A 24,546-nucleotide genomic window follows, 5' to 3' on the forward strand; every position below is an offset into this window, starting at 1 on the left:
TTTGTTAAGATAAAATTATTGATCAAAAGAAAAACTGGCAGGAAACTCTTTTTTATGTAAAAAAAAAAATGAGAAAAAAAGTAAAAGGCATGCACGCCCTTGTTTGCGAGAATCTTTTTCTAACATTTTAATATAAGAAGCTTGAAGAAAAGGAAAAGTTAGAGAAAATATTGGAATTCATTGTAGATTTATTCATTTTGGAAAGTGACCGAATCTTCAAGCTCAGCTCACCAAGGTTTTTCAATTTTTTATTTTTGTTTGTATTGTATGTAGTTCATGGCTTCTTGCATTGGCAGAAAAAGACCAAAGGAGTTTTTGAATCACTATTTGAGAGAATAAACGAATTTTTCATTGACTGAAATTTACAGAGGTCCAAAACTGACACTTGTTGTTTCAGCTGACAAATTAAATAGAGACAAACAAATACATACCCAAGTAGCAGTGATCGCGATAAACAGCGATTTTATCAATTGATTATCGCGATTATATCGGTGGCAATTTATCGCAATATTATCGAATAAAAAATTGCGATTTACGGAGATTAAATCGCTATGCATTGCAATTTCTTGTTCAATAAAATCGCAATCAATTTCCGTCGAGTCCAATTGAGATTAAATCGTCATATATCGCGATCAATTGTCGGGGGATAAAATCGCGATTTTATTGCAGCAAGATCGAGGATAATCGATCGGATGTTGATGATCCTGGCGATTTTATCGCCGATAAAATCGCAATTTATCGCGATTTTTCCGTTGAAAAATGCTGCTTGGGTAGTTAAGAATGTCTCGAGGGAAAACAAAAATGGAAACTCATAAAAAGTTTACCTGGTGCAGGGACGATTAGACCAGAAATCATCTCCTCGCTGATGATGGGAGGCTCTGACGGGGGTGGAGGGCAGACTAATGACTGAATCATGTCATCCGTGTGCATCGCTATGTTTCTCATCTGAGACGCTGTCACTTCCGGTGCAGCTGTCCTTGATGACCGCATCATCATGCATAAGGAGAGCTCTTCTTGCAGCACAGATTCGAGGTACATCATGTCTAAATCGCTCACTATTGCACCATTGATTACCATAATTTCATCCCCTTTGATTAAACCTTAAAAAAAAACAAATATACAAAATAGTTACAGGATTTGAGCTTCCTCAATTTACCTAAACTTTGCAGAGTACTTGAGTAACTTCAGTTTTCCATTTACCGCATCATTAGTGTGATCATTTTGAGTTATTTTTTAAATTACTCTAATGGGAATACTTTTGAAGAAAATATAAGAGAAACAATTTTGAAGGATCAAGGAATTGATAGTTCATTTGCCAGCTTAAAAATCAACCTTAAAGTCTTCAGAGTAGGTGGCAATAATAACCAGTGACATCATTTCAGGTGAATCTGAGAAAGGCAAGACTTAAATTCACTTAAAATACCATAATATTCTAGGAAATTGACCAATATTGCTAGGAAAGGGTCAAATGTTCAAAGGGAGAGGTAGCAAAGGGCAATTGCCCACAAATCATGATGATCTTCATTAAAATTTCCTCATGATTAGTGAATAAATATCATGGAATGTTTCGTACCTCTATCAAAAAGCTTACTAAAAATTTACCAGTATCAACATTTTTTGAGTTTAGAATCTTTCTGGTAGGAAAACATGCAGTATAGAAACTGGTTATTTACCGTTGTGCATCGCAACACTCTTGTCTTCAACCCGACTGACGTAACAACAAAGTTCATCTTGTCTGTCTGCATTCTCTATCAACTCAGCCTCAACCGAGAAGCCCCACATATGACCTAGGGATGTGCGTTGCAATTCTACCTGGTAAAGTATCTTTGCGCAAACTTCAACAATCTCATGAGTGTTTAGCTGGAAAATGGAGAGGACAAAAAATTATTTGCATGAAATTCCATCATAGGAATGTATATCAGACACATTTTTTAAACACAAGTTAAATTTATTGATGTAAGAATTCTAAAAATAAAGAAGAATGGAAGAAATAAGAAAATAATCAAAAAATTGATTTGATGATTTTGAAAACTTGATTGCAAGTGAATCTCACAAAGTTGCAGCACTGTAGAGATCAAGTGTGATATTGCACCAAATCTGAAGAATAATTTAACTCTGCGACAGATTCAAATTTTGACTGACAGTTTTTGGTCACCACGTTTACAACAAAAAATACTCAACAAGAGGAAATAAATTAAATAATAAATATAAGATTTCGCAAAACCTCTTTGTCCCTGGTGAAAACAACTTTGGTCTTGGTGCTTCAGATTGTTATAACTTGTCTTAAAATGATCAAATAGTACAACCGCAAGAATAGTTCTTAAATACAGAAAAGGGGAAAAATAATATTTCGTGGCAAACGTGAATATTTCTGATAAAATTCTGAGGATACTTACGTAGGTTTCTATATGGTCTGTTCTGTGAGGCACAAAGTAATTATGATCTTCCATCTCTCGACGCTTTTTGACCCGGACAAAGTGTTCCATTGGATTCAAATTTTTCCTGCTACAAGCACTTGCTAAAAATTCTTCTACTGTCATCCCTTCACGCAAATACACGATAACACTCTGAAAAGACAGAGATGCATTAGGCACAAGTGGTATAACTGAGTTATGACAAATTCGGTTTATTGGTATTCTAGGTATTTTATGCATCAAAGTTGGAACTGTGGGTAGAAAACATATGGTATTTGAAAACATTTTTTTTTGGGGGGGGGGGATCTGTTTTCAGAGAATTTCTAGAGGATATCTACATTTTTTAATATCACCTCGACAGTTTAACAAGTAGACATTAGACAAGTAGTCAAACAAGGAGCAGAATAGTAGACAGTGTAACAACCTTGAAGTTTCGGCATTCTAACTAACTTTTGATTGTCTCTCTCAATAAAGAGGGTGCAAAGATCACTATCTTTATCCTCTGACCTGTAACTTAATGACTGAGGGGGATCATGGGATAGAAGGAATGAAATGCCACTGTTGTAATGTCGAGAAAAACACAGATATACCTAGTTGAAACATTAGATGGAAACTTCGGATGCAAATGAATTTGAAACTCAAATATTCGAGAGAGAAAAATGAGCCCCCTGTTCGACTTTTAGGGAAACCCTGGGGACCTCTTTCCACCTTCAGATGAGTTTCGCTAAAAATTATTAATACATCAATTTTTCACATAAAAAAAAAAAATAATCCATCATTGCATTGTTGGTGCATTTTCAGCATGAGAGAATATAAAGGGGAGAAGAGCCTTAGTTGAATCATTCTGAGCTGTTGCGCAAATTGCTTTTTCTCATCGTTCCGAATTTTCTAGATTACTGAGGTTTAACGACAAGTTTTCATTTACCTGATCATTGGGCAAAGACACTTTAACAGTCTTGTCAGGCTCATCGCGTGACGATTGGAATGAGCGCCGACTGGACCCGCTATTGGACCGCGATAGCATTGGTGGCCGTCTTTTAGTAGCACCTCGACCAGCAAGCAAATTGTTCAATAGAGATGGTGATCGTGCACAAATAAATGCGTGGAAGGACGATACAGTGAAAACCCCGAGTCGATTGAGGGTGCTTTTCGTTGCTCTGGATACATGTGTCAGTAAACTCTGAAAAAGTGAAAAAGCTTCATTCAAAAACATGCTTTTAAAGTTTTGCAAAATGAATAATTTTCAATAATTAAGAAAGGCGTAAGTCTGATATCATTATATATTTCTGCGTACAAGAGAGAACATACTGAAAGATGCATTCTTAAACTATTCGTTTGAAATGGTGACTTTTGATACTTGCTAAGGTGCTTTGGTATTAAATCAGGTTCCTTATAAATTAAGAAAAATTTAAATTTTGCGAGATGGTCGAGAGATTTCCCTTTAGTTACATCTACTGATAAGGTAAATATCATGGTAGAGAGGCACAAATAACTCCACATGCGACACTTACAAGAAATAGAAAAAATGAGAAAGAGTGTCGTCTGATTTCTTGTCCATTCTTCAAAATGGAAGTAAACGTTAAGATCTCGTATTTCCACTATTTTTAAAAAATTCAGTGAATACTTCATTGTTTCATAAAGAAAACGAATTAACATCAAGACTTTTAATAATCTCAAATGTTCCTTTACGATTTTTTAGTAAACCTGTAGAAATTTCAAGCCGAAATGTTACTTCGTACAATCGTTATTCCTTCGTTAAAGAATGAATTATTTTTAAAAGCTGATTTTCACGTGAGTTTTTCCCGTTTTTTTTTTTAAAATGAATGATTGGAAATATTGCGAACTCTGTTAACACCAATAATGACGGTGTAATTCATCGCAACTTCGAGATCTGACAGCGGAAAAATCCGCAAATTTTGCTCCTGAAGCGCCATGCAACAAAATCTGATAACTTCATCGCCCTCGAGACTTAACAATTTGATCATGTAGAACCACACAAGAGATCGCCAAAATCGCCGCTCCTCTGCCGTAAGGGCGTATCTCAATTTCCACGTGAACCCCGGATCATATTCAAATCTATGCTTTCTGGGGCTCATGCGGAAATCGAGGTGCGCCCTTACGTCAGAGGAGCGACGAAATGAGGGAATCACCTCAGAGACTTTAACGCGACGTAGAAAAGTAAGCGTATCGACGAATGCGATTTACTTGATTCATGTAGACCTTCTTAATCAAAAATTTGCTCATGCCGGACTGCACAGGAGATTTTTAAAACTCCAGTGGCGCACATTTGGACCGGAATAAGCAGAAAGGAACCAAGCCACATCACCTATTGCCAAATTTAGTTGGGAAATTTAATTATTTACATGGAAACGGTTGTGTGGATTTTTGTGCGAATTTCAGTAAATTCCCTGCATTGTGCGAGTTAAATTCCTCAAAATTTTTAGAGGGATCCGCACAGAGTTCTCTTGTGAAAAATTAAATTTCCAAGTTAAATTTGACAATAGCTGAAGTGGTTTGGTTCCTTTCTGCTCAGCGCGGTCCATTGTTCTTCGCCTGTAACTTCGATCTACGAAAAACGTGATTCTCAATGAGTGCGCCGCATTACAGATGCGAATGCGGCAATGTTGCTACGGGGAAGGGTTTGTAAATAAATGTTCGGGAAAACTGTGCTTATCACGTGAAATTATGCAAAAATTTGTGGTCGTAGAAAACATTTTCAGATACTTAACGTCACGAATTTGTGCTTTGCCTGTAACTTTGATCGGCAAAAATCGTGATTTGCAATGAGTGCGATTCAGTATGGCTGCAAAAATGGCAAAGTTTCGGGGGAAGGGGGGGGGGGGCTGTGCCAATCACGTGAGAACACGCGAAAAGTTGTATCCGTGGACAAATTTCCTTTCTTTAGCGACAAGCCTTTGTGCCACACTTCGTCGCTTCCCGAACGAAGGAACGTAACTGCATTCCAAGGTTGCAAAATTGGCTCGAACAATTTAATGTTTTACAAGATTGTACCCGTTTAATTTTTCTCCAAAATTGTTGTGATTCATGCACGAGATCAGGAGAAAAATTGGTGAAATTTTCAGTTAGAAATAACCAAAATTCTCCGGATAAAAATGAAATCTGCGAGGGGAAATGTGGCAACATTGAAATTTAGTTACGTTCTTTCATGAGGGAAATGACGACTTGCCAGCTCTATTATACTGATGAATAAGGGAGTAAAATTCTGTTGGATGGACGGAAAAAAAATGAGTGGGTATTATACCTTGGGATTGGGGAGTTCGCCGTTCTGAAGACTGGCCATGTAGCACCTTAACCTGAACTGTTCGCAATGCATCCTCTCGAGATTTTCCTCCCACTGTTGGATTTGAGCATTCATTTGAGCTTTTGTCTCCGAGTCCGCTACCACACTCACTTGAAGCTCAGCCATTGAGCGCAATTTTGAGTCTTGGTACATTTGCTGAAATGAAAAAATAAATATACATTGAAAAAGTAACTTGGTACCTATATTATGTTAATATCAAAGAAAATCGTAAGAAAATATTGCAACAAAGTTGCGACTTCTTTCCCAATACTCGCGATGGTGTTAGGAAAAAAGAACTTAAAGTGAACCTTTACATTTTCAGTAGATAAAAAAACATGACACTGATCAAATTTTAACTGAAGGAGCGTTGAAAAGGATCCATTCCTCTAGGAGCATTCAATTATAGGGTGAGCTTTTTTGCAGGACCAAAGCGCCACTTAGAGAATTACCTGCGAGACGAAAGGATGAAAGGGGGATCCCGGCGACTGCATGGGAGGCCAAGTTTTTTGCCCTGAAATAACCCCCTGAAACCCCCCTTCGACCTGGGATTTCGAAATTTTTGATGTCATGCATGACTGTAACGCTAAAAATTAAAGGAGATACTCTTAGTCGTTTTCCGAGAATTTTAGTCCATAACTATTGCCAAGATTCAGAGGAAACGACGCTTTTCCCAAAACTTGAGGGGGGGGGGGACAACCACGAGCATTTGAACTTTAAAGAGGGAAAAATCTTCTTTTGACCCACAGAACGGGCTCCAGTCTGGTGGTTTAAAAATGATATACCTTGCACATCAAGTCTGCCGTGCTAAGAAGGACGTCGCATAAACCTCCAGAAGTTGCTAAATTTCCTTTGAAAAATCACGAATTTTCAGGGAAATTTATGAATCAGTTTTCTCTCGATTTTTCAGAGAATTTTGCTCGTAATTTGATCTAAAATATCTAAAGAGAATTAATAAAGAAATACGGATGACTTTCTTCAAAAATAAATATTCTTTGAGAGGGAATTGGGCGACATTCGAATGCTCATACGGCGTTTCCCCTTAGCACGCACAGTTGATCGAGTCAATAGAAGAGGTCGAAGACGATTTGGAAACTTTAAACGCTTATAACTCCGTTTATACAAAACTTGGAGGTTCTAAAAGTGGCTACATCGGTTTCCTCGTAAAATTTTCGTCCTAAAAATGAACCCTTTGCAGAAGCACCCCCTGAATTTTAAAATGTGACAAAATAAACATCAAAATTTGCAGTTCCAGTCAAAAATTTCATGCCCGAACTCTCTCATTGACTCGATCCACTGTGAGTCGGAAGAAATAGAGACCTGCGAGAAGTAAGTATCTCAAAAATCACATTTCAAACAGATCCTCCCAAGGGCGTGAATCCAGTCCAAACACAGGAGCGGTTTGCTAATTGGACGTGTTTCTATCAAACGGAACTATGTGCATTATGACGTGAGCCCTGTTACGAACATATGCTTATGGGTCTCAGGGCTCATGTCTTATTGCACATAGTTCCGTTTGATAGAAACACGTCCAATTAGAAGAACGGTGGCACCTGGTGCACTGCTGTTCCGCCCCCCGTCGTCAGCTTTGAAGGAACCCTCCGAGTTTCTGCCGTGCTAAGGAAAAACGCCGTATGAGCCTTCAGTCGTTGCCAAATTTCCTCTGGCAAATGACTAATTTTCAGGAAATTTTTTAAATATTTTTCCTCCAATTTCTCTGATAATTTTGTTTTATAATTTAATCTAAAGAGTCTGAAAATTTCAAGGAAAAATATTCATAATTTTCCTCCAAAATAAACATTTTATCGAAAGAAATTTGGCAACTCTCGAATGTTTATACGGCGTTTTTCCTTAGCGCGGCTGGTTTCCCCTCAAAAAGGGCGCATTAGCTGCGAAAAGCGACAACGGTGGTGACGTCAGCGAGACAAAACCCGAGCGGGATGAAAAGGAGCGCGCCTCGCGGGAGCCGAACAAACCAAACGAAAAGCCTCGCGCGAATCCGCGAAACGATGCTCGACATCTTCCAACAATCGCGTTTCCGCGCCAAAAAAGCTCCCCATTCAGCCGGGACTCGCGATGTTCACATTCAAAGTTACGCGCGCGCTGTCGGTAGCGCGGTATGGTTGCCAACTTTGGCGGACGAATAGGGAGTGGTAGCGATACTTAGAAAAACTGATTGGGAAAACCAAGACGCCTTCAAGTTTTACGTATGCAACACGCACTGTACTTGAGCAGTAATAGATGTATCCTTGCAGGCGCTACAATCGCGGTGCTTTGCAGCGGAAGAACAGGAATACGTAGGAAAAACAAGACGGGTAAGATCAGCCATACATTTCCCTCTCATTCTCATTTGAATTGCATTTTGCAATTTGGAACTATAAATTCTGGCTCATCTGAAAAAACACTTATAAGCATAGGGAAACTAATGGCACATACGTTGTTTTTAAACCGGGCCAGAATTTATATTTCCAAATTGCAAAATGCAGTCCATTTAATTTCGAAATCTCCAGTTCCATCCTGCTCTTAATGTCAACATTTTCCCTTGTTATCTTGCCTCGAAACCTATGCTAAGTACAGGCTACACGCATCAAAATTCAAAAATACCTCCCTCCGAACACCCAATCTCTAAGCTCTGATGATCCAAAAGTAACTACCGAAATTTTAAAGCTATTTAAACAAGTAAATCTCAAAAGTTAAGGTTCTATTCCTGGTCTCCGACGTAAATAGCCTAATTTCTGATCGTCGTATAATTAATTAAGTAACCAACATACCCATAAAAATATATTATAGATAAAATATATAAAAGAGGCCTGCGACACTTACTAGGGCAGTAAGCACAGCGAATGAAAGTCACTTACGGTCCGACAACCCTTTTTTTGAGTCGCAATAACCAAGAATACCACTCGAGAGAGGCAACCCAGCCGCGATCCGAAGGGGCGAAAACTAATTAGGCTAATGGGCCGACTTGAACAGGTTGATAGAACATTGCAGATGAGCCTTTTTGACGATTTCATTATCGCACTTCTATTGCAGGCGTGGTGGATGCGGCGGTGTCAAATCGTTTTGAAATTTATCGCGTCACTGCCTTCACGAGAAAAAGCGTCGTACGAACATTCATGGACGCTGATAAATTTCTTCCGGTGTGAACTGAGAATATTTCCCTTTGAACCGTTCGGAGAATTTTACTGCCAATTAGATCGACCGTATCCATAACCCTTCTCGGATAAGTGCTTTATCGGGGTGAATTAGGTGACATTGGAATGATACGGCGCTCTCTATCGGCGCATCGAGGATCGAGTCAATCAAAGAGGTCGGACAAATAATTTTTCACTTAAACTACAAATGGAGATGTTGCATGTGTGAGGAATTTGCGATTTCACTATTGATTCTTACGTAAAAGTTCGCGAGAAACACGATGGTGCCACTGGTTTCCTCTGAAATCAACTCCCAAGCTTAAAAAAAGCTCTCAAGTTGAGGCCAAAATGGAGGGGATATCCCACGCTATCCTGAGAGTCCACCTCTACATCTAAGACAAACTCTCCATGCAAAGATAGGGAGCAAATACATTCGCAAGGATGCCATGTTTTCAGTTTTGTAGTCCCCAAATAAAGTGGCAACCCTGCTAATGTATTTGCTCCCTATCTTTGCATGGAGAGTCTGTCTTGATGTAGAGGTGAACTCTCAGGATAGCGTGGGATATCCCCTCCATTTTGGCCTCAACTTGAGAGCTTTTTTGAGCTTGGGAGATGATTTCTGAGAAAACCAGTGGCCCCATCGTGTTTCTCGCAAACTTTTACAAAAGAATCAATAGTCAAATCTCAAATTCCTTCCGCATGCAACATCTCCATTTTGATGTTTATTTTGTCACATTTTGAATTTTAAGAGGTGCTCCTAGAAGAAAATTTCAAGAGGAAACCAATGGGACCACTTTTAGAACCTCAAAGTTTTGTATAGGTGGAGTTATAAGCGTTTAAAGTTTCCAAATTTTGTCCGGCCTCTCCTGTTGACTCGATCCCTTGGGCGGCGTGGCAGTTCAGCATGAGCTCGTAATTGAGACAGACATAAACATACTGTAAAACCAGACAAAACGCTCATAGGCTCCTCGATCTCGCGTATCTTCACCTGGCTAAATTGTTAAGCTCATTGCTCATTTCCCCGATGAGCTCGGTAAGGGCTGTTCCATACGTAACAACTCTTCCCGTGTGAGCACTTCGTGCGGGATAATAATCTTTTAAAGACAGTATTGCCGGTTAAAATCAAGCTTTTCCAAACTTTGCTTGCATTTCAGCAATGTGAATGTGAGTTGGACAACACGATCACTGCGCGCAAAGGCGCATGAAAGCTCCTTGAATGGAGCTCGAAAATTGGATTGGGAAAGCCAAGAAAGACGCCTTCATTTTTTAACGTATGCAACACTCAATGTCGCTAGGCAGGATTAGATGTATCCTTGCAGGCGCTACAATCGAGGTACTTCGCGGTGGGAATACACAGAACGAGCAGAGAGGCGGCGAGCTTTTGACCGAATTACCGAAATTAAATTGCATTTCGGCAATATTTTTTAACATCCAATTTTCCTAATTATCCAGTCATTGTGAAGGGAAGGGGGCTTTTATCTTCTCCTTCAATTGGACCGCATTTTGCAATTTAGAACTATAAATTCTGGCTCTTCTGGAAAAACACTTGCGTGCATAGGGAAACTAATGGCACATACGTTGCTTTTAAACCGGGCTAGAATCTATGGGTCCAAATTGCAAAATGTAGTCCAATTGAGCTTCGCCAATCTAGAGCTAAAAATTCAGGATTTGGCACCAATACATTTGCTGAAAGACCATAACATCGTTTTTTCTTAAAAATCACGATTTTGATTAAATTAATTGAGGGGCAAAAAGAGGGGAATTGCATTATTTATCTTTTTCTGCAAAACCTCATGTAGCACATAACACACATTATAAAGCTGCAGGAGTTTTGTTGGATTTCAACATTGTCGAATTTGTCCACGAATTTCAAACGCACGATTTCCTGATTTTTCGAAGGTTGTTGGGGATAAAAGAAAGACGACGGATAGAAATATTTACAATGAAATAGTCTGGGACACAAAAGCGGCAAAATTCGGAGACTTGATTCAATGGGACGAATAAGTTTAAGATTTGACGGCGTATTTTCTTCACTGTTCCATGCTTGGACGAACGGTTCTAACTTAACAAATGTCTTAAAAGTGTCTAAGTCTAAAGCTATTCCTTAGTTGTTCAACCGGATTGCCGGACCAGTCAGACTGAATCCGACTTTTATCGATGCGTGCGGAAGCTTTGAGAATTAGGATGAACATTTGGATTTTCGGTAAAATGGCTGAACAAGGGGTGCACATCTGGATTTCCGGGTGAAAGGGCTTTTAAAAATTGACGGAGGGTTTTAGCTTACCGTTTCAATGGCTTTCTCCAGGCGATAGATTTCCTCTTGGAGGAGGTGGAGCGTTCCAGTTTTGCCCCGGTGTCGGGCGAAAGCCGCGGCGCATGCGCAGTGAATGCTGTTCACCCAGTTCTCCAATTCCACTTGACACGGCGCCTGCGAATCAGAAAAAGAAAATACGAAACGTTGTTAAAATGACTGCCGAGAGAAGGGCGGTGAAATAGGTATGACAAGAATGACGGGACACCCGGGAGAACTTCAAAATAGCGAAAAAGGCTGCCCCTGCCTTGGGTGCACGCTCACTAATCGCCTTCATAATAATGAGTAGGCAACCCCACGACAGAGTTTGAGTGAAATTTCACACGGAATTTCACGAAATTTAATTTTTCTGCGAGGAGAAATTTCGTGTTGCACGAAATTTTAACGAGTTTTCAGGGGCTCCATATGCAACCCGCAATAATTAAATAACAAAACCTTGGAATGGAGTAATGCAACCCGCAACTATTAAATATCAAAACCTTGGAATGAAGTTATGCAACCCCCAACAATTAAATAACAAAACCTTAGAATGGAGTTACGTTCTTTCGATCGGGAAACGACGTAATGACCCGAAAATCGCACCTTAAGACAAAGCCTGTAAGCAACTCTCCCAAGTAACAGAAATCGCGATAAGTTGCGATTTCATCGTAGAGTGTATGACGATTTTATCGACCTCGATTTATGGCAAAAGTAACGAACGAAAAGTCGTGATAAATTGGAATAAAATTTCGATTTTATCGTACGCAATTTTATCGAGATAAAATTGAGAACATTTGCTCAGATGTTGGTGAGATCTAGGCTACTTTATCGCTAAAAATCTGTAAAAAAGTCGCAACTTAATTTCAAAACATCGCAATTTTCTGTTAAAAAATGCAACTTGGGCTTTTCGCTATGGCATTATGTTAGCAAGGTCAATGGGGCAGGAGAACAGTGGCGTGGCGTGAATTGCGATATATCGATTGTTGCCATTTAAAGCTATGGTAAAGAATCGATTAGTAAGGTGTTCGCTGCGAACACCTTGTTTATCGATCCTTTTCTATAGGTTTATATGGCATAACGATCGATCTATCGCTATTCACGCCACGCCACTGCAGGAGAATCATTGACCTCACCTGGAACCGTGGGAAGCAATTCTGGCATCGGCGATTAATCCTAACAGGTTCGGGACTCGAACAGTCGAGGATCCCTGATCCCGAGGGCCATCCAGACTTGGAGCCGGACAAGGAGCAGAATAATGCCGTGCTAAGGAAAAACGCCGTATGAACATTCGAATGTTGCCAAATTTCCCCTCAGAAAACACTTTTTTCCGAAGAAAGTTATGGACAGTTTTCCTTGGAATGGAGATGTTGCATGTGTGAGGAATTTGCGATTTGCCTGTTGATTCTTCTGTAAAAGTTCGCGAGAAACACGATGGTGCCACTGGTTTTCTCTGAAATCATCTCCCAAGCTCAAAATAAGCTCTCAAAGTGAGGCCAAAATGGAGGGGATATCCCACGCTGTTCTGAGAGTCCATCTCTACATCAAGACAAACTCTCCATGCAAAGATAGGGAGCAAATACATTGACAGGGTTGCCGTGTTTTCAGTTTTAGAGTCCCCAAATAAAGTGGCAGCCCTGTCAATGTATTTGCTCCCTATCTTTGCATGGAGAGTTTGTCTTGATGTGGAGGTGAACTCTCAGGAAAGCAAGGGATATCCCCTCCATTACGCCCTCAACTTGAGAGCTTTTTTTGAGCTTGGGAGATGATTTCAGAGAAAACCAGTGGCACCTTCGTGTTTCTCGCGAACTTTTACATAAGAATCAATAGTCAAATCGCAAATCCCTCACACATGCAACATCTCCACTCTGGCATCAGCGATTAATCCTAACAGGTTCGGGACTCGAGCAGTCGAGGATCCCTGATCCCGAGGGCCATCCGGACTTGGAGCCGGACAAGGAGCAGAATACTGCCGTGCTAAGTAAAAACGCCGTAAGAACATTCAAATGTTGCCAAATTTCCTCTCAGAAAACACTTTTTTTCGAAGAAAGTTATGGACAGTTTTCCTTGGAATTTTCAGACACTTCAGATCAAATTACAAACAAAATTATCTGAAAAATCGGAAGTAAAATATTTACAAATTTTCCTGATAATTAGTGATTTGTCGAAGGAGATTTGGCAACGCCTAGTGGGACATACGGCGTTTTTCCCGAGCAAGAATAAGAGAGCGACGAACGTGAACCGGAAGCACGTAATGTAGGATCAAAGGGCGACGCGACGTCTCCAACGGTTTCGAGAGGGAGTTTCCGGCTCGTGAAAAGAGCAAAGGCGAAAGCTCCTCGAAAATACTCGAAATTACACTACCTAATAACTCACTAGGCGCGCTCGCTTGACGTTTACTGCGGAATAAATAGGTGGAACTTTTCTGCGACTCCAACGCGAGGAACGCGCACTTCCTTATCGTTGCTCGTGACGTAGAGCGTGTTACGATTTCAGAATGAGCCCTAAAAAGCATGGACTCATGTGTAAAGCAGGGCTCATATGGGAATTGAGATACGCCCTACGTCAGAGGGCGACGTTATCACGGCCAGGGCCGCAGATGGGGCTCCTTCCGTGGAGCCGGGGCAAATTGATTCCTTCTTTTCGCCTCTTAACCCTTTCGTAGGCATCAGTGGCGTGGCCTGCTTTGCGATACATCGATTGATCAGCCATTTAAACCTATGGAATAGGATCGATAAACAGGCACAGTGGTCTCGAAGCAAAAAATAATGCGACAAAAATGCACTCAAAACAGTTTGCAGGGGGTGAGTCTATGGTGCGTATGGACTTAAGGTGATTCGATGGACGCCATATTTTGTGTCAGAACGGCATGCGATGTATCGCATCAATTGGTTCCATTTTTTCAGCTACTCGTCATTTTTCTCCAATTTTGAGCTCGCAATTCTGTTGTCAGGAGACTAAAGCACTCACTTATCATTTTTAACAAAGAAATTCGACGTAATAAAGGCGTGGTTTTTTTCAGAGAGAAAATATCGCGTTCGAGTGCAGTTTCGATACCAGTATCAAATGCGATGTTTTCTCTCTGAAAAAATCACGCCTTTATTACGTTGAATTTCTTTGTTACAATTGGTAAGTGAGTGCTTTAGTCTCCTGACAACAGAATTGCGATCTCAAAATTGCAGAAAAATGACGAGTAGCTGAAAAATGGAACCAATTGATGCGATAAATCGCATGCCGTTCTGACACGACATATGGCGTCCATCGAATCACCTTAAAATCTCGAAAAATCAATATCTTGGCTGATCTTACCTAATTTCGAGAGATCGCAATTAGAAATTTTCACAGTAAATGCAAGTTTTCTACTGATTTTGATCCACTTTTTCATTTGGCCATTAAATCGGTGTTGATCGTTTCACGTTTTTATTTTTCGTTCGATTCATGGCGATCGAATACATACCCTCTCGTTACATGCAGTCTACCGACCCGGCTCTTTTTTTTTGGACTGAACGATTCACTTTCTGCTGCGTCTGCAGCAATTGTTGTTACGAATATGTTGTGCGTGCTGATTTCAGCTCGTTACATAAATACTTGATTCTCTGAGGTGTGCAAAAGCAATTCGCCTTCAGCTGCGTCTGCAGCAATTGTTGTTATGAATATGTTGTGCGTGCTGATTTCAGCCCATTACATACTCGACTCTCCGAAGGCGTTTTACGTGCGCAAGTAGCGCAATCTGTCGGAGAACAAACGAAGTAGGGATTGAGCTATTCATTCCATCTCACTTCTGTTGTTCTCCAACAGGATGCTCTGCTTTCGCACATTAAACGCCTTCAGAGAGTCAAGTATGTAATGAGTTAAAATCAGCACGCACAACATATTCGTAACAACAATTGATGCGGACGCAGCTGAAGGCGAATTGAGAACAACCATATAATACACGTTGAAAAACATGTTAACTCTTAAATGAATATTGTTACCAATAGAGAGTTGAACTATATGGTCTTTTCATAAGGGATTCTCGAAAAAACGTTTCGACATAAACTAAGTTTAAATGCAAAATATTCGATAGGGATGTTTCTAAACTTTGGTCGATTATTTGTGTTCATTGGTTTTTCAAACATGTTGCTTCCCTTTCTCTAAGTTAAATAAAAAAATAATAGCATGTTTTCGAAAAAATTGGAGGAATTACCTCAATTCATTTCTTATGGACCCACTTATGCACCTCACTGGAAAAAAAATCACATTGGATCTAGAGTCCAGACTCTTGAAGACATTGACAAGAAAAAATACTCTTGATTCAATCAGATCAAAAGGAAATCTGCTCAAATTAGGAGGCTTGGTTCTTGATTTAAGCAAAAATCCGATTGAATCAAGAGTATTTTTTCTTCTCGATGTTTTTAAGAGCCTGGATTCTAGATCCAATGTGTTTTTTTCCGGTGCTTTTAAAATACGAGCATGCAATTTCCATTCACGAAAATGCGATTTTTCGAATGCATGGCACCACGGTCGATCTCAAAGGGCGCGAAAAAACGCATTCGGCTCCAGTCACCCGACATCCTTTGTGCCCCCTCTCCGAACGAATTCCGCGTTCCAGCGATGACCGCACGGCCCAAACGCAGGCCGGTTCCGGAATAAAAGCAGGATCCGGCGCAAAAAATACGGAGCTCCGCCTCCGAGAGCTCCGTTCAAACACGCTGGTGATTTTAATTGCAAGAAAAAGAGATGGGAAAGCGCTCGATACATTGTTGACTGAAGTGAGTGGGAACCCCCTCCTGGAGCAGGGAAAAACGCCGTATGAACATTCCAGGGTTGCCAACTTTCCGCCGACGAAACGTTTGTTTTTGAGGAAAGTTATGAATATTTTTACTTGAAATTTTCGGACACATCACATCAAATTACTAACAAAATTATCTGAGAAATCGGAAGAAAAAAATTCGCAAATGTTCCTGCAAAATAGCGATTGATCGAAGGAAATTTGGCAACGCCTGAAAGCGCATGCGGCGTTTTTCCTCAGGACGGCGGAGCACCCGATGGAGCGCGTATTTACATCGAAAAGTCGCTTCTTTCGCCCGGATGCGCGGATAAATGTGATAAATGGTCGCGGACTTATGTCGTCGCCCCCCTTACATAAAGACGTATCTACACTGAGGGATGAACCTTGTCGTCCACAAACGTCGATGCTTTCCCGGGCTCAACTCGAAATGTAGTTACGCCCTTATGTCAGCCGAGTGATGATGTACAAGCACATGCAACCTCTTTGACTGGGAACACGATTTCGATCACGGCGACTCAACAACTTTATCCGGATATCTCTTTCGTCCGGAGCCGGGAGCCCCTGTTGCCGCCCCATGAGCTAAATTTCGGCATCGAAATTGACTTGCATGCTGAAGCTGCTTGAGTGCATACAGGGTGATGCAGAATTCTCGCGCACTACACTGGAAAAAAAAATCCCACATTGGATCTAGAGTCCAAACTCTTGAAAACATTGACAAGAAAAAATACTCTTGATTCAATCGGATTTTTGCTTGAATCAAAACGAAATCCGCTTAAATTAAGAGGCTTGGTTCTTGATTTGAGCTAGATTCTGATTGAATCAAGAGCACTTTTTCTTGTTGATGTTTTTAAGAGTATGGACTCTATATTCGATTTGTGTTTTTTTTTTTCCCATTGTACCACTTTGACTCCTGGGTTTTTGGCCCCTTTTTGGAGTGGTCTCGTTTAAATTTTGGGACTTCTCAAAGTTGTTTCCTTCGATCTGGGAGCACTAAAAATGCGATGGGTCAGTTGCGCTGGTCACAGAATAGTGTTCTGATGCTTGTATCTTATGGATTAGCTAAAAATAATAAGATCTGTCCAAACACCAGCTTCTACGTTCAATATTAACCGAGATGTCACGCTTTGAAAAGTTCGGGTTATGACGTCATCCACCGAGGTAGTGACATGGCCCCACCGAGTTACACGTTGAGTAACCGGTACAAATGTTGCGTTTCCCTGACTGATGAAAGCAAGGTGGAAAAAACCATGGGTGTCACTTCCGTGCCGCGGTGGATGACGTCATGAACCGAATTTCTCAACGCGTGATACCCCTGTTAATTTTGGACGTAGAAAGATGCTGTTTGGACAGATCTTATTATTTTCAGCTGATTTACAAGAATCAAGCATCAAAACACGATTCTGAAACCAGTGCAACTGACCCATTTACGGGAAAAAAATTTGACAACATGAAATTTAGTTACGTTCTTTCGCGAGGGAAACGACAAACTGAACTTCATTAAAATCTCAAACTTAAAAGCTTCGCGGGTGAGTTTTAGACTAAACGGATATGATCAACATGTTCCTAGCAGTGGCGAGGCGTGAATGATCGATTATCGATATTTCTCTGTTTGAAGCTATGGTAATTGATAATTAAGGTGTTCGTCGCGGGGACACCTTCTATCGATCCTTTTCCATAGGTTTAAATGACGGATCAATCGATACATGGCAAAGATTACATAGCATGGTGTCAACGATTACGGTGTCAACAAACAGTTTTTCTAAGTTTTTGTTGACACCATGATCATCTAAAAATAAAAAAATTCTGACTCTTACGAAGGATGATCACGGTTTCAACGATCACGACGTCAACGAAACTTAAAACTTCCCTCTATAACATCTTTCAAGTCTTGTTTTTCTCGTGTTATTTACTCTAACCTAACCTAACCTAAAGCAAAGCTAACCTTGACCAACTTTACCTTACAAGACCTAACCCACTTTCACAGAACGTAATTTTCCCCGACCTTACCCAGTACCCTACCTAATCTAATCGCACATTCCCTGACTTAAACTAACCTAATCTAACTATATGTGACCCAAACCTCTCCTGTGTGCTTAATTTTTTGATTTTACTTCTAAGAAAGATATTTTTCAGCTTATTGACACCGTGATCGTTGACACCATTCTCAGGGCCCATTTTTGCGTTTTACTGCCTGAGCACGACGTCAACGATGGTTGACTCCATGATCAGATATTGGGTTTGTTGACACCATGATCGTTGACACCATGATCGTTGACACCATGCAACGTTACCATGGCAAAGCTCGCCATGCCACTAGTTTATTGCAGAATTTCACGTGGGTGCACAGTGTATACGCATGCAGAAATTGCATTGAGGCGCGCTTCTAACTTGGTTCGCTGAAAGTTCGAACGAACTTGGAGACAGTTTTTAATTTTCCAAGCCGCGCGCTGGCGTGCTTAATATCGGGAAACTGGGTCAGCTTTGTATTGTATCGTCTTGGTCCCGTCATAACCCCGATATTAGTTCAGCACTTTGTCGGCGAACCGCGCTGAAAAGAAAAGTTCTCGCCGCAAAATTTTGTTGGACCCCCCGCGACGAAAAAGATAATGAGAAGAGCGAGCATTAAATAGTTAACTTTTAAAAGCAGAGAGACAATATATCTCAGAGATCCCGCACTATGAGTCTCAGCAATGTAATTGGCTGAGTCAATCATTGTCTGATTATTGAAATTGCAACAAAGCGATAGAAAAAGAAGACGTAGAGAGTATGGAGCAATCCTATTGGTTAAAATGCGTGGTTTCTATAGACTAAGAGAGAAAATGATGGACTATGACTATAGGGTCTCTTGTAGTTTAGTTCGTCCATCATTTTCTCCCTTAGAGTATAGGAACCACCTAAATTAATCAATAGGATCGCTCCATACTCCTTACATCTTCTTCGTCTATCGTTTCGTCTGTCACTTTCAACAATCAGCCCGCTGGTGGGTATAGACGTAGGTAAAGCTGGAGCCCGTGAGTAAAGTGCAGGTAAAATTAGAACCGCACTGACAAAAAATTGTCGGCGTTTTTACGAAGGTCCGTTGGTACCTTTACCATCTCACTTTTTTTACCACTTATTGGTAATTTTACCAAGACAGACTGGTAAGCTTACCTAAAAACCGGTATTTTTACTGTTTTTTTCAGGTAAGAATACCACTTTTATTGGTAATCAATTCCCGGTAACTTTGCCGCATTTTATCTCGGTAATTCTACCACAGTCAATAAAAGATATTGGCGTTTTTACCAAGGTCCAGTAAAATTCCCGAGGAAGTTCAATAATTTTACCGAGATTTCTTGGTAAAATTATACCAATTCCATAAATGGTAATTTGACCAAGAAAAAACTGGGGTCAAATAGAACCCTGAATTCTTGGTAATTTTACCCTTTTCTTAGTAAATACACCGAGATTTTTTTTTTCAGTGCGGTGAGTAATCTAGGAGTAAAAAAATAATCCGGCTGTTAGTCGTGGATAGCAGAATGGGTAATCGAATCGGGAGCGTCGAACGTTCATTTCGAACGACCCAACTTTTTCTCGGTGCGGAAAGAGCAAATTAAAAGACGGTTAAAATTAAGAGGATTGGGAAGAAGGACGTGAGAAAAGCACCGGATTCGGACGGGGCTCTCGGAGCGTACGGAAGTGGCAAGTGTGGAAAGTCGAACTTGTAAGTGGTTCGCTTTATGGCGCGGCGTGGAGTTGCACTTACTCTCGGAACCGCGAGGAGCGTGATAGAGAAAGGAACTCGACACTCCACACCAGCGTCTCCACTCAGCTTCAGGTAATAGACTTTCGATCCGCGACAAAAAAACCTCGTTTATCTCCTGCTCCTGAGTCTCTCCTCTCCTTTCCTCCTCTCAGAGATGAATCGTTGAGTTCAAAAACGACTCAAATGGAACATTTGCACGGAGACATTGTACTGCTTTACCTGAGACTGTGCTCCCGTTTCCCGGAACTAGTACCGAATTCCGGAACTTTTGAGATTTCTTTGAATTTTTCCCGGAACTTTTGAAATTCCCGGAATATTCCGGATCATACGTTTTCTCCGGAATTTTTGAAATTCCCGAAATGTTCGGGATCTTTTGCACTCTCCGGAACTTTTGAAATTCCCGGACTGTCCCGGATCTTTCTCACTCTCCGGAACTTTTGGAATTCCCGAAATGTTCCGGATCTATGGCATTCTCCGGAATTTCCTCGGAACTTCCGCATTTTCCGGAACTAGTATCGAATTTCGGAACTTTTGAGATTTTCTTGAATTTTTCCCGGAACTTTTGAAATTCCCGAAATATTCCGGATCATTCGTATGCTCTGGAATTTTTGAAATTCCCGAAATGTTCGGGATCTTTTGCACACTCCGGAACTTTTGAAATTCCCGAAATGTTCCGGACCTATGGCCTTCTCCGGAATTTCCTTGGAACTTCCGCATTTTCCGGAACTTTCTCGGAACTTTTGAAAAAATCTAAAACGAATCCCGGAACTTATGACGGACATGGAATGGGAGCACTGATTTGAGAGTGCTTAACGAGCTGAGTGCGTAGTTCTCATCATATTTTTCTAATATGGAACATTTTAGAAAAATACATTTAAAAGTCTGAAAATCTACCGTCTTGCGATGTCATCGGACGGCATTTTCCATACAAATAGAAGTACTTTAACAGATTGGGGAATTTGGTCATATCTCCTCTAAAAATTGTTCATTTTAAAAAAAAAGGATACTCTCATGCTCGATTTGTTCAGTGGAGTTTCTTCTTAAACATGAAATTTGCCTAATTTCAGACACCTGAAAATTCTCTATTGGTTTGTTTTCTCGTTTTTATTTTTTTTACAGGAAAAAAATCTCCAAGAGATCGGCGCATTTATTGCCAAAAGTATTTTATGTCTGTCGGAGCAGGAAAAGCTGAAAAATGTTCGACATTTCAAGGCGTGGGATGTACTGCTCTTAAAATATCTCCTAAAATGAGGTTCTAAAATTCATTAGTATCTCTCTTGAAAATCTCACCAGCGCTTTGTCAAGATTGGAATTTGGAAGACAGTAGCTTGATTGCAGCAGAAAATTCCTAAAATGTACTGCAAATGAGATTTTCTCTTGCATCAAAATTGCTAATATTCGGAAGAAAAGATGCATGAATTGAGAAAAAGGTTACTTATACGAGTATAAGGCAGAAACCTGCTGGATTCAGGCGATTTGATTCTTGATTTAAGAGGGAATCTTTTAAAGGGCACATTCGATGTTTCGCTTACATCGAGTCCATTTTTTTCCAGCCATATTATGTGATATGTGAATGGCGGTTAGATTTTTCAAATTTTTACCATTTTCTAGGAAATCAAATTCAAGTTTTGGATGAGTGCCTGATTTTGTAAAAGTTGTAAAAACTGACTTTCATTTAATCGAAATAGACACAATTATAACAAACAGCGGGCCGATTATTGAAACTTATAGACAAAGCTATAGACAAAGACGACAAAAGGGATTTGGAGGGATCCTATTGGTGGAAGCAGGCGGTGGCAATGGACATAGGAGGTAGGTAATGGACTAACTAACGGCAACCCGCTAAAGACCCGACAGTTAGTCCATCATTGTCTGCCTTAGTCTATAAAAACCAACCGTGTCAACCAATAGGATCGCTCCATACTCGATATCCCTATGTCTTCTTTGTCTATCGCTTTATCCATCAGTTTCAATAATCGGCCCGCAGTGGATTATGTTAGTCAATTTTTTCTACTCTTCAAAATCAACGAGATCCAACACTATATTTCATGAAAGGCTGACTTTTCCCGTCGCGAAGACTTCCTCGTTCGTAGCAGTGCCCAATTATAAGATCCTCTTTCCTACGCACTTCTTAACCTACAGCGGCTTTTCCTGTCCCGATTTTTACGGCAGTTACGCAGTTTTCATTGTCTCTTGTCAAATTTAGTGTTTCAGAGTTGGGTCGTTCTGAAACTTAACGCGATTCAAATGGAAACAAGCTCCCTCTCAGAATAAAAACCGCGGGAATCTGCTGGGACTGAGAACTGCAGATGGATGGGGGCTGAATATTAACAACGAAAGGACGACCGGAGAGAGAGTTTTGATATTTTCTGTTTTATGGCCGAAGAAAGTTTGCTTTCAGCTAAAAAAAAGAGATAGAAAATTTTCCTATTCTTGCGGATGGGTAAGAGCATACGATTAGTATTTTACAAAAAAAAAAACTGTTTTACAGGGTTGCCACAGAAGTTGGAAAATTAAATTCCCTGACATTTCCCTGAACCATTTCAGTAAAAATTCCTGACAATCAACAGATGCCAGATTGTTAAAAAGACATAGTTAGAAATAGTTTTCAAGGAAAATTAGTTGTTCGAAACGTCAAACGCACTCAGGAACGGAAATGAAGGTGATTTGACAATTTTCTGGTGATATTTTCGTCATATTCCCTGACATTTCGAGGTTTCCCCTGAATTTTTAAAATTCCCTGATATTTCGCGGTATTCCTTGACTGTGGCAGCCCTATTTAACGACAGTGATGATGAACTCATGTGTAGTTTTTCAAGGTACAAACAAAATTAAGGTACCTGCAAGCCAAATTGGCAACGCCGCAGTATGTATCTAAGCGGGATTAGAGGGTCCATAAAATTATGGGGCCCGTCCGGGATTTGAACCCGGGACCTCCTGCACCCAAAGCAGGAATCATACCCCTAGACCAACGGGCCTGCGTATTCCGCTGAGGAACTGCATTAGTATTACAGTAGAAACCTGCTAATTAGCAGATTGAGCGCAGGCGATGTTTATTGTTTTCACTTTCTCTCTACGCGCTCGAGGAGTAATTACGGACGCATCAAAACAAAACGAACACACATCCATCAACATTCTTTGGTTTCCAATCGAGTGCACCAGGAAGTGGCTATGTTCGCTATTAAATGTACCTAGCCATCACGGCTCGTTGGTCTAGGGGTATGATTCCTGCTTCGGGTGCAGGAGGTCCCGGGTTCAAATCCCGGACGAGCCCGCCAATTTTTAAATCGGGATTTCTGCTGGTTCATTGAAAAAAAAATTCTCGGCGTTTTTACTACGGTCCGTTGGTACCTTTTTACTGTTTTTTTCAGGTAAGAACATCACTTTTATTGGTAATCAATTCCTGGTAACTTTGCCATTTTATCTCGGTAATTCTACCACAGTCGATAAAAAATATTGGCGTTTTTACCAAGGTCCAGTGAAATTACCGAGAAAGTTCAATAATTTTACCGAGATTTCTCAGTAAAATTACCAATTCCATAAATGGTAATTTTACCAAGAAAAAACTGGGATCAAATAGAACCCCGAATTCTTGGTAATTTTACCCTTTTCTTAGTAAACACACCGAGATTTTTTTTCAGTGTTGCTTCCTGTGGAAAGGATCAGAGACGTTGATGATTCTGTTGTTCTTCTTTATTATTACAGGACAAGCCGTTGAAATAAAATATTTTAAGTAGACTTAGGGAGCGTTCATAAATTACGTAACACTCTGTGGGAACATAGTGAGTATTATCCTGCGTTACGCTGCGTTAAAAACGGGGCGGGGGGTCAGCGCCAACTTTACGTGCCTCCCTCGTGGGGTAAGATACATTGATATATCCTGAAGAACTAATAAGTGTGATTCAGAATGTATAGAGAAGCAGGAAATACTATTAAAAGGTAAAACACAGGATTAAAAAATGGATGAGAAATTCAGAAAATAGGCAAACTATCTAGGATGTATCTCCAGAACTTACAGAAAAAGAATCGGGTTGAGTGATAAAAAATTGAGAAGTTTCGTTGAAAAGGCAATTTTCCTGTATTTTATTTTTTTGCCAAAAGAGAGGGTTGCACTGACCCCCTCCCCCTCGTAACGCAGCGTAACGCGGACTCATACCTCCTCCCTTCACCATGAGCGTCACGTAATTTCGGCAGCATTTTGTAATTAGGAACTACAATTTCTAGCGCCATAGAGGCAGCTATCTGCATAAGGAAACTAATGGCACACATGCTGTTTCTAAAATGAGCCAGATACTGTAGTTCTTACTAGTAAAATGATGTCTATTTGGACCGGGTTAACAGAAAGGAGCCAAACCACATCAGCTACTGCCAAATTTAATTGGACGATTAAATTTTTTACAAGACAACGTATGAGCTGAGTCCTTTAATAAATTTAAGGAATATGAAGCTCATACTAAGCAGAAAATTCACTGGAATTTGCCCAAAAATGCGCACAATCGTTTTCGTGTAAAAAATTGCAATACGAAATCAAATTTGGCAATAACAGATGTGCGATTCCTTTCTGCTTACCGTGATCTATTTATGAAGGTTCCCTCATGATACACTTTCTATGAGATTACACTGGGGAAAAAAACACATTGGATCTCGAGTTCAGACTCTTGAAAACATTGACAAGAAAAAATACTCTTGATTCAATCAGATTTTTGCTTAAATCAAAAGGAAATCCGCTCAAATTATGAGGTTTGGTTCTTGATTTGAGCTTAAATCTCATTGAATCAAGAGTATTTTTTCTTGTTGATGTTTTTAAGAGTCTGGACTCTGGATCCAATGCACTGAAAAAAAATCTCTGTGTATTTATATGTACTAAGAAAAGGGTAAAATTACCAAGAATTCAGGGTTC

General features: G+C 40.3%; 1 protein-coding gene and 2 non-coding genes across 3 annotated transcripts in view; 1 reads left to right on the forward strand and 2 right to left on the reverse strand.

Moving 5' to 3' along the window:
- The window catches only part of sif (still life), a 468,396-nt gene that overhangs the window by 15,268 nt on the left and 428,582 nt on the right, over nucleotides 1-24,546 (reverse strand). The window contains exons 19-24 of the mRNA XM_072303597.1: nucleotides 11,131-11,274; nucleotides 5,677-5,871; nucleotides 3,340-3,594; nucleotides 2,397-2,567; nucleotides 1,674-1,860; nucleotides 825-1,100 (exon numbers count right to left, since the gene is read on the reverse strand). Coding sequence (XP_072159698.1) covers nucleotides 825-1,100; nucleotides 1,674-1,860; nucleotides 2,397-2,567; nucleotides 3,340-3,594; nucleotides 5,677-5,871; nucleotides 11,131-11,274 — 1,228 coding nt within the window. The remainder of the gene's footprint in view (nucleotides 1-824; nucleotides 1,101-1,673; nucleotides 1,861-2,396; nucleotides 2,568-3,339; nucleotides 3,595-5,676; nucleotides 5,872-11,130; nucleotides 11,275-24,546) is intronic.
- On the reverse strand, nucleotides 22,553-22,624 carry TRNAP-UGG (transfer RNA proline (anticodon UGG)). The gene has a single exon. It is a non-coding gene; the product is annotated as a tRNA-Pro (tRNA).
- Nucleotides 22,849-22,920, forward strand: TRNAP-CGG (transfer RNA proline (anticodon CGG)). The gene has a single exon. It is a non-coding gene; the product is annotated as a tRNA-Pro (tRNA).

Source organism: Bemisia tabaci, chromosome 8, assembly GCF_918797505.1.
Source record: "Bemisia tabaci chromosome 8, PGI_BMITA_v3".
Lineage (NCBI taxonomy): Eukaryota > Metazoa > Arthropoda > Insecta > Hemiptera > Aleyrodidae > Bemisia > Bemisia tabaci.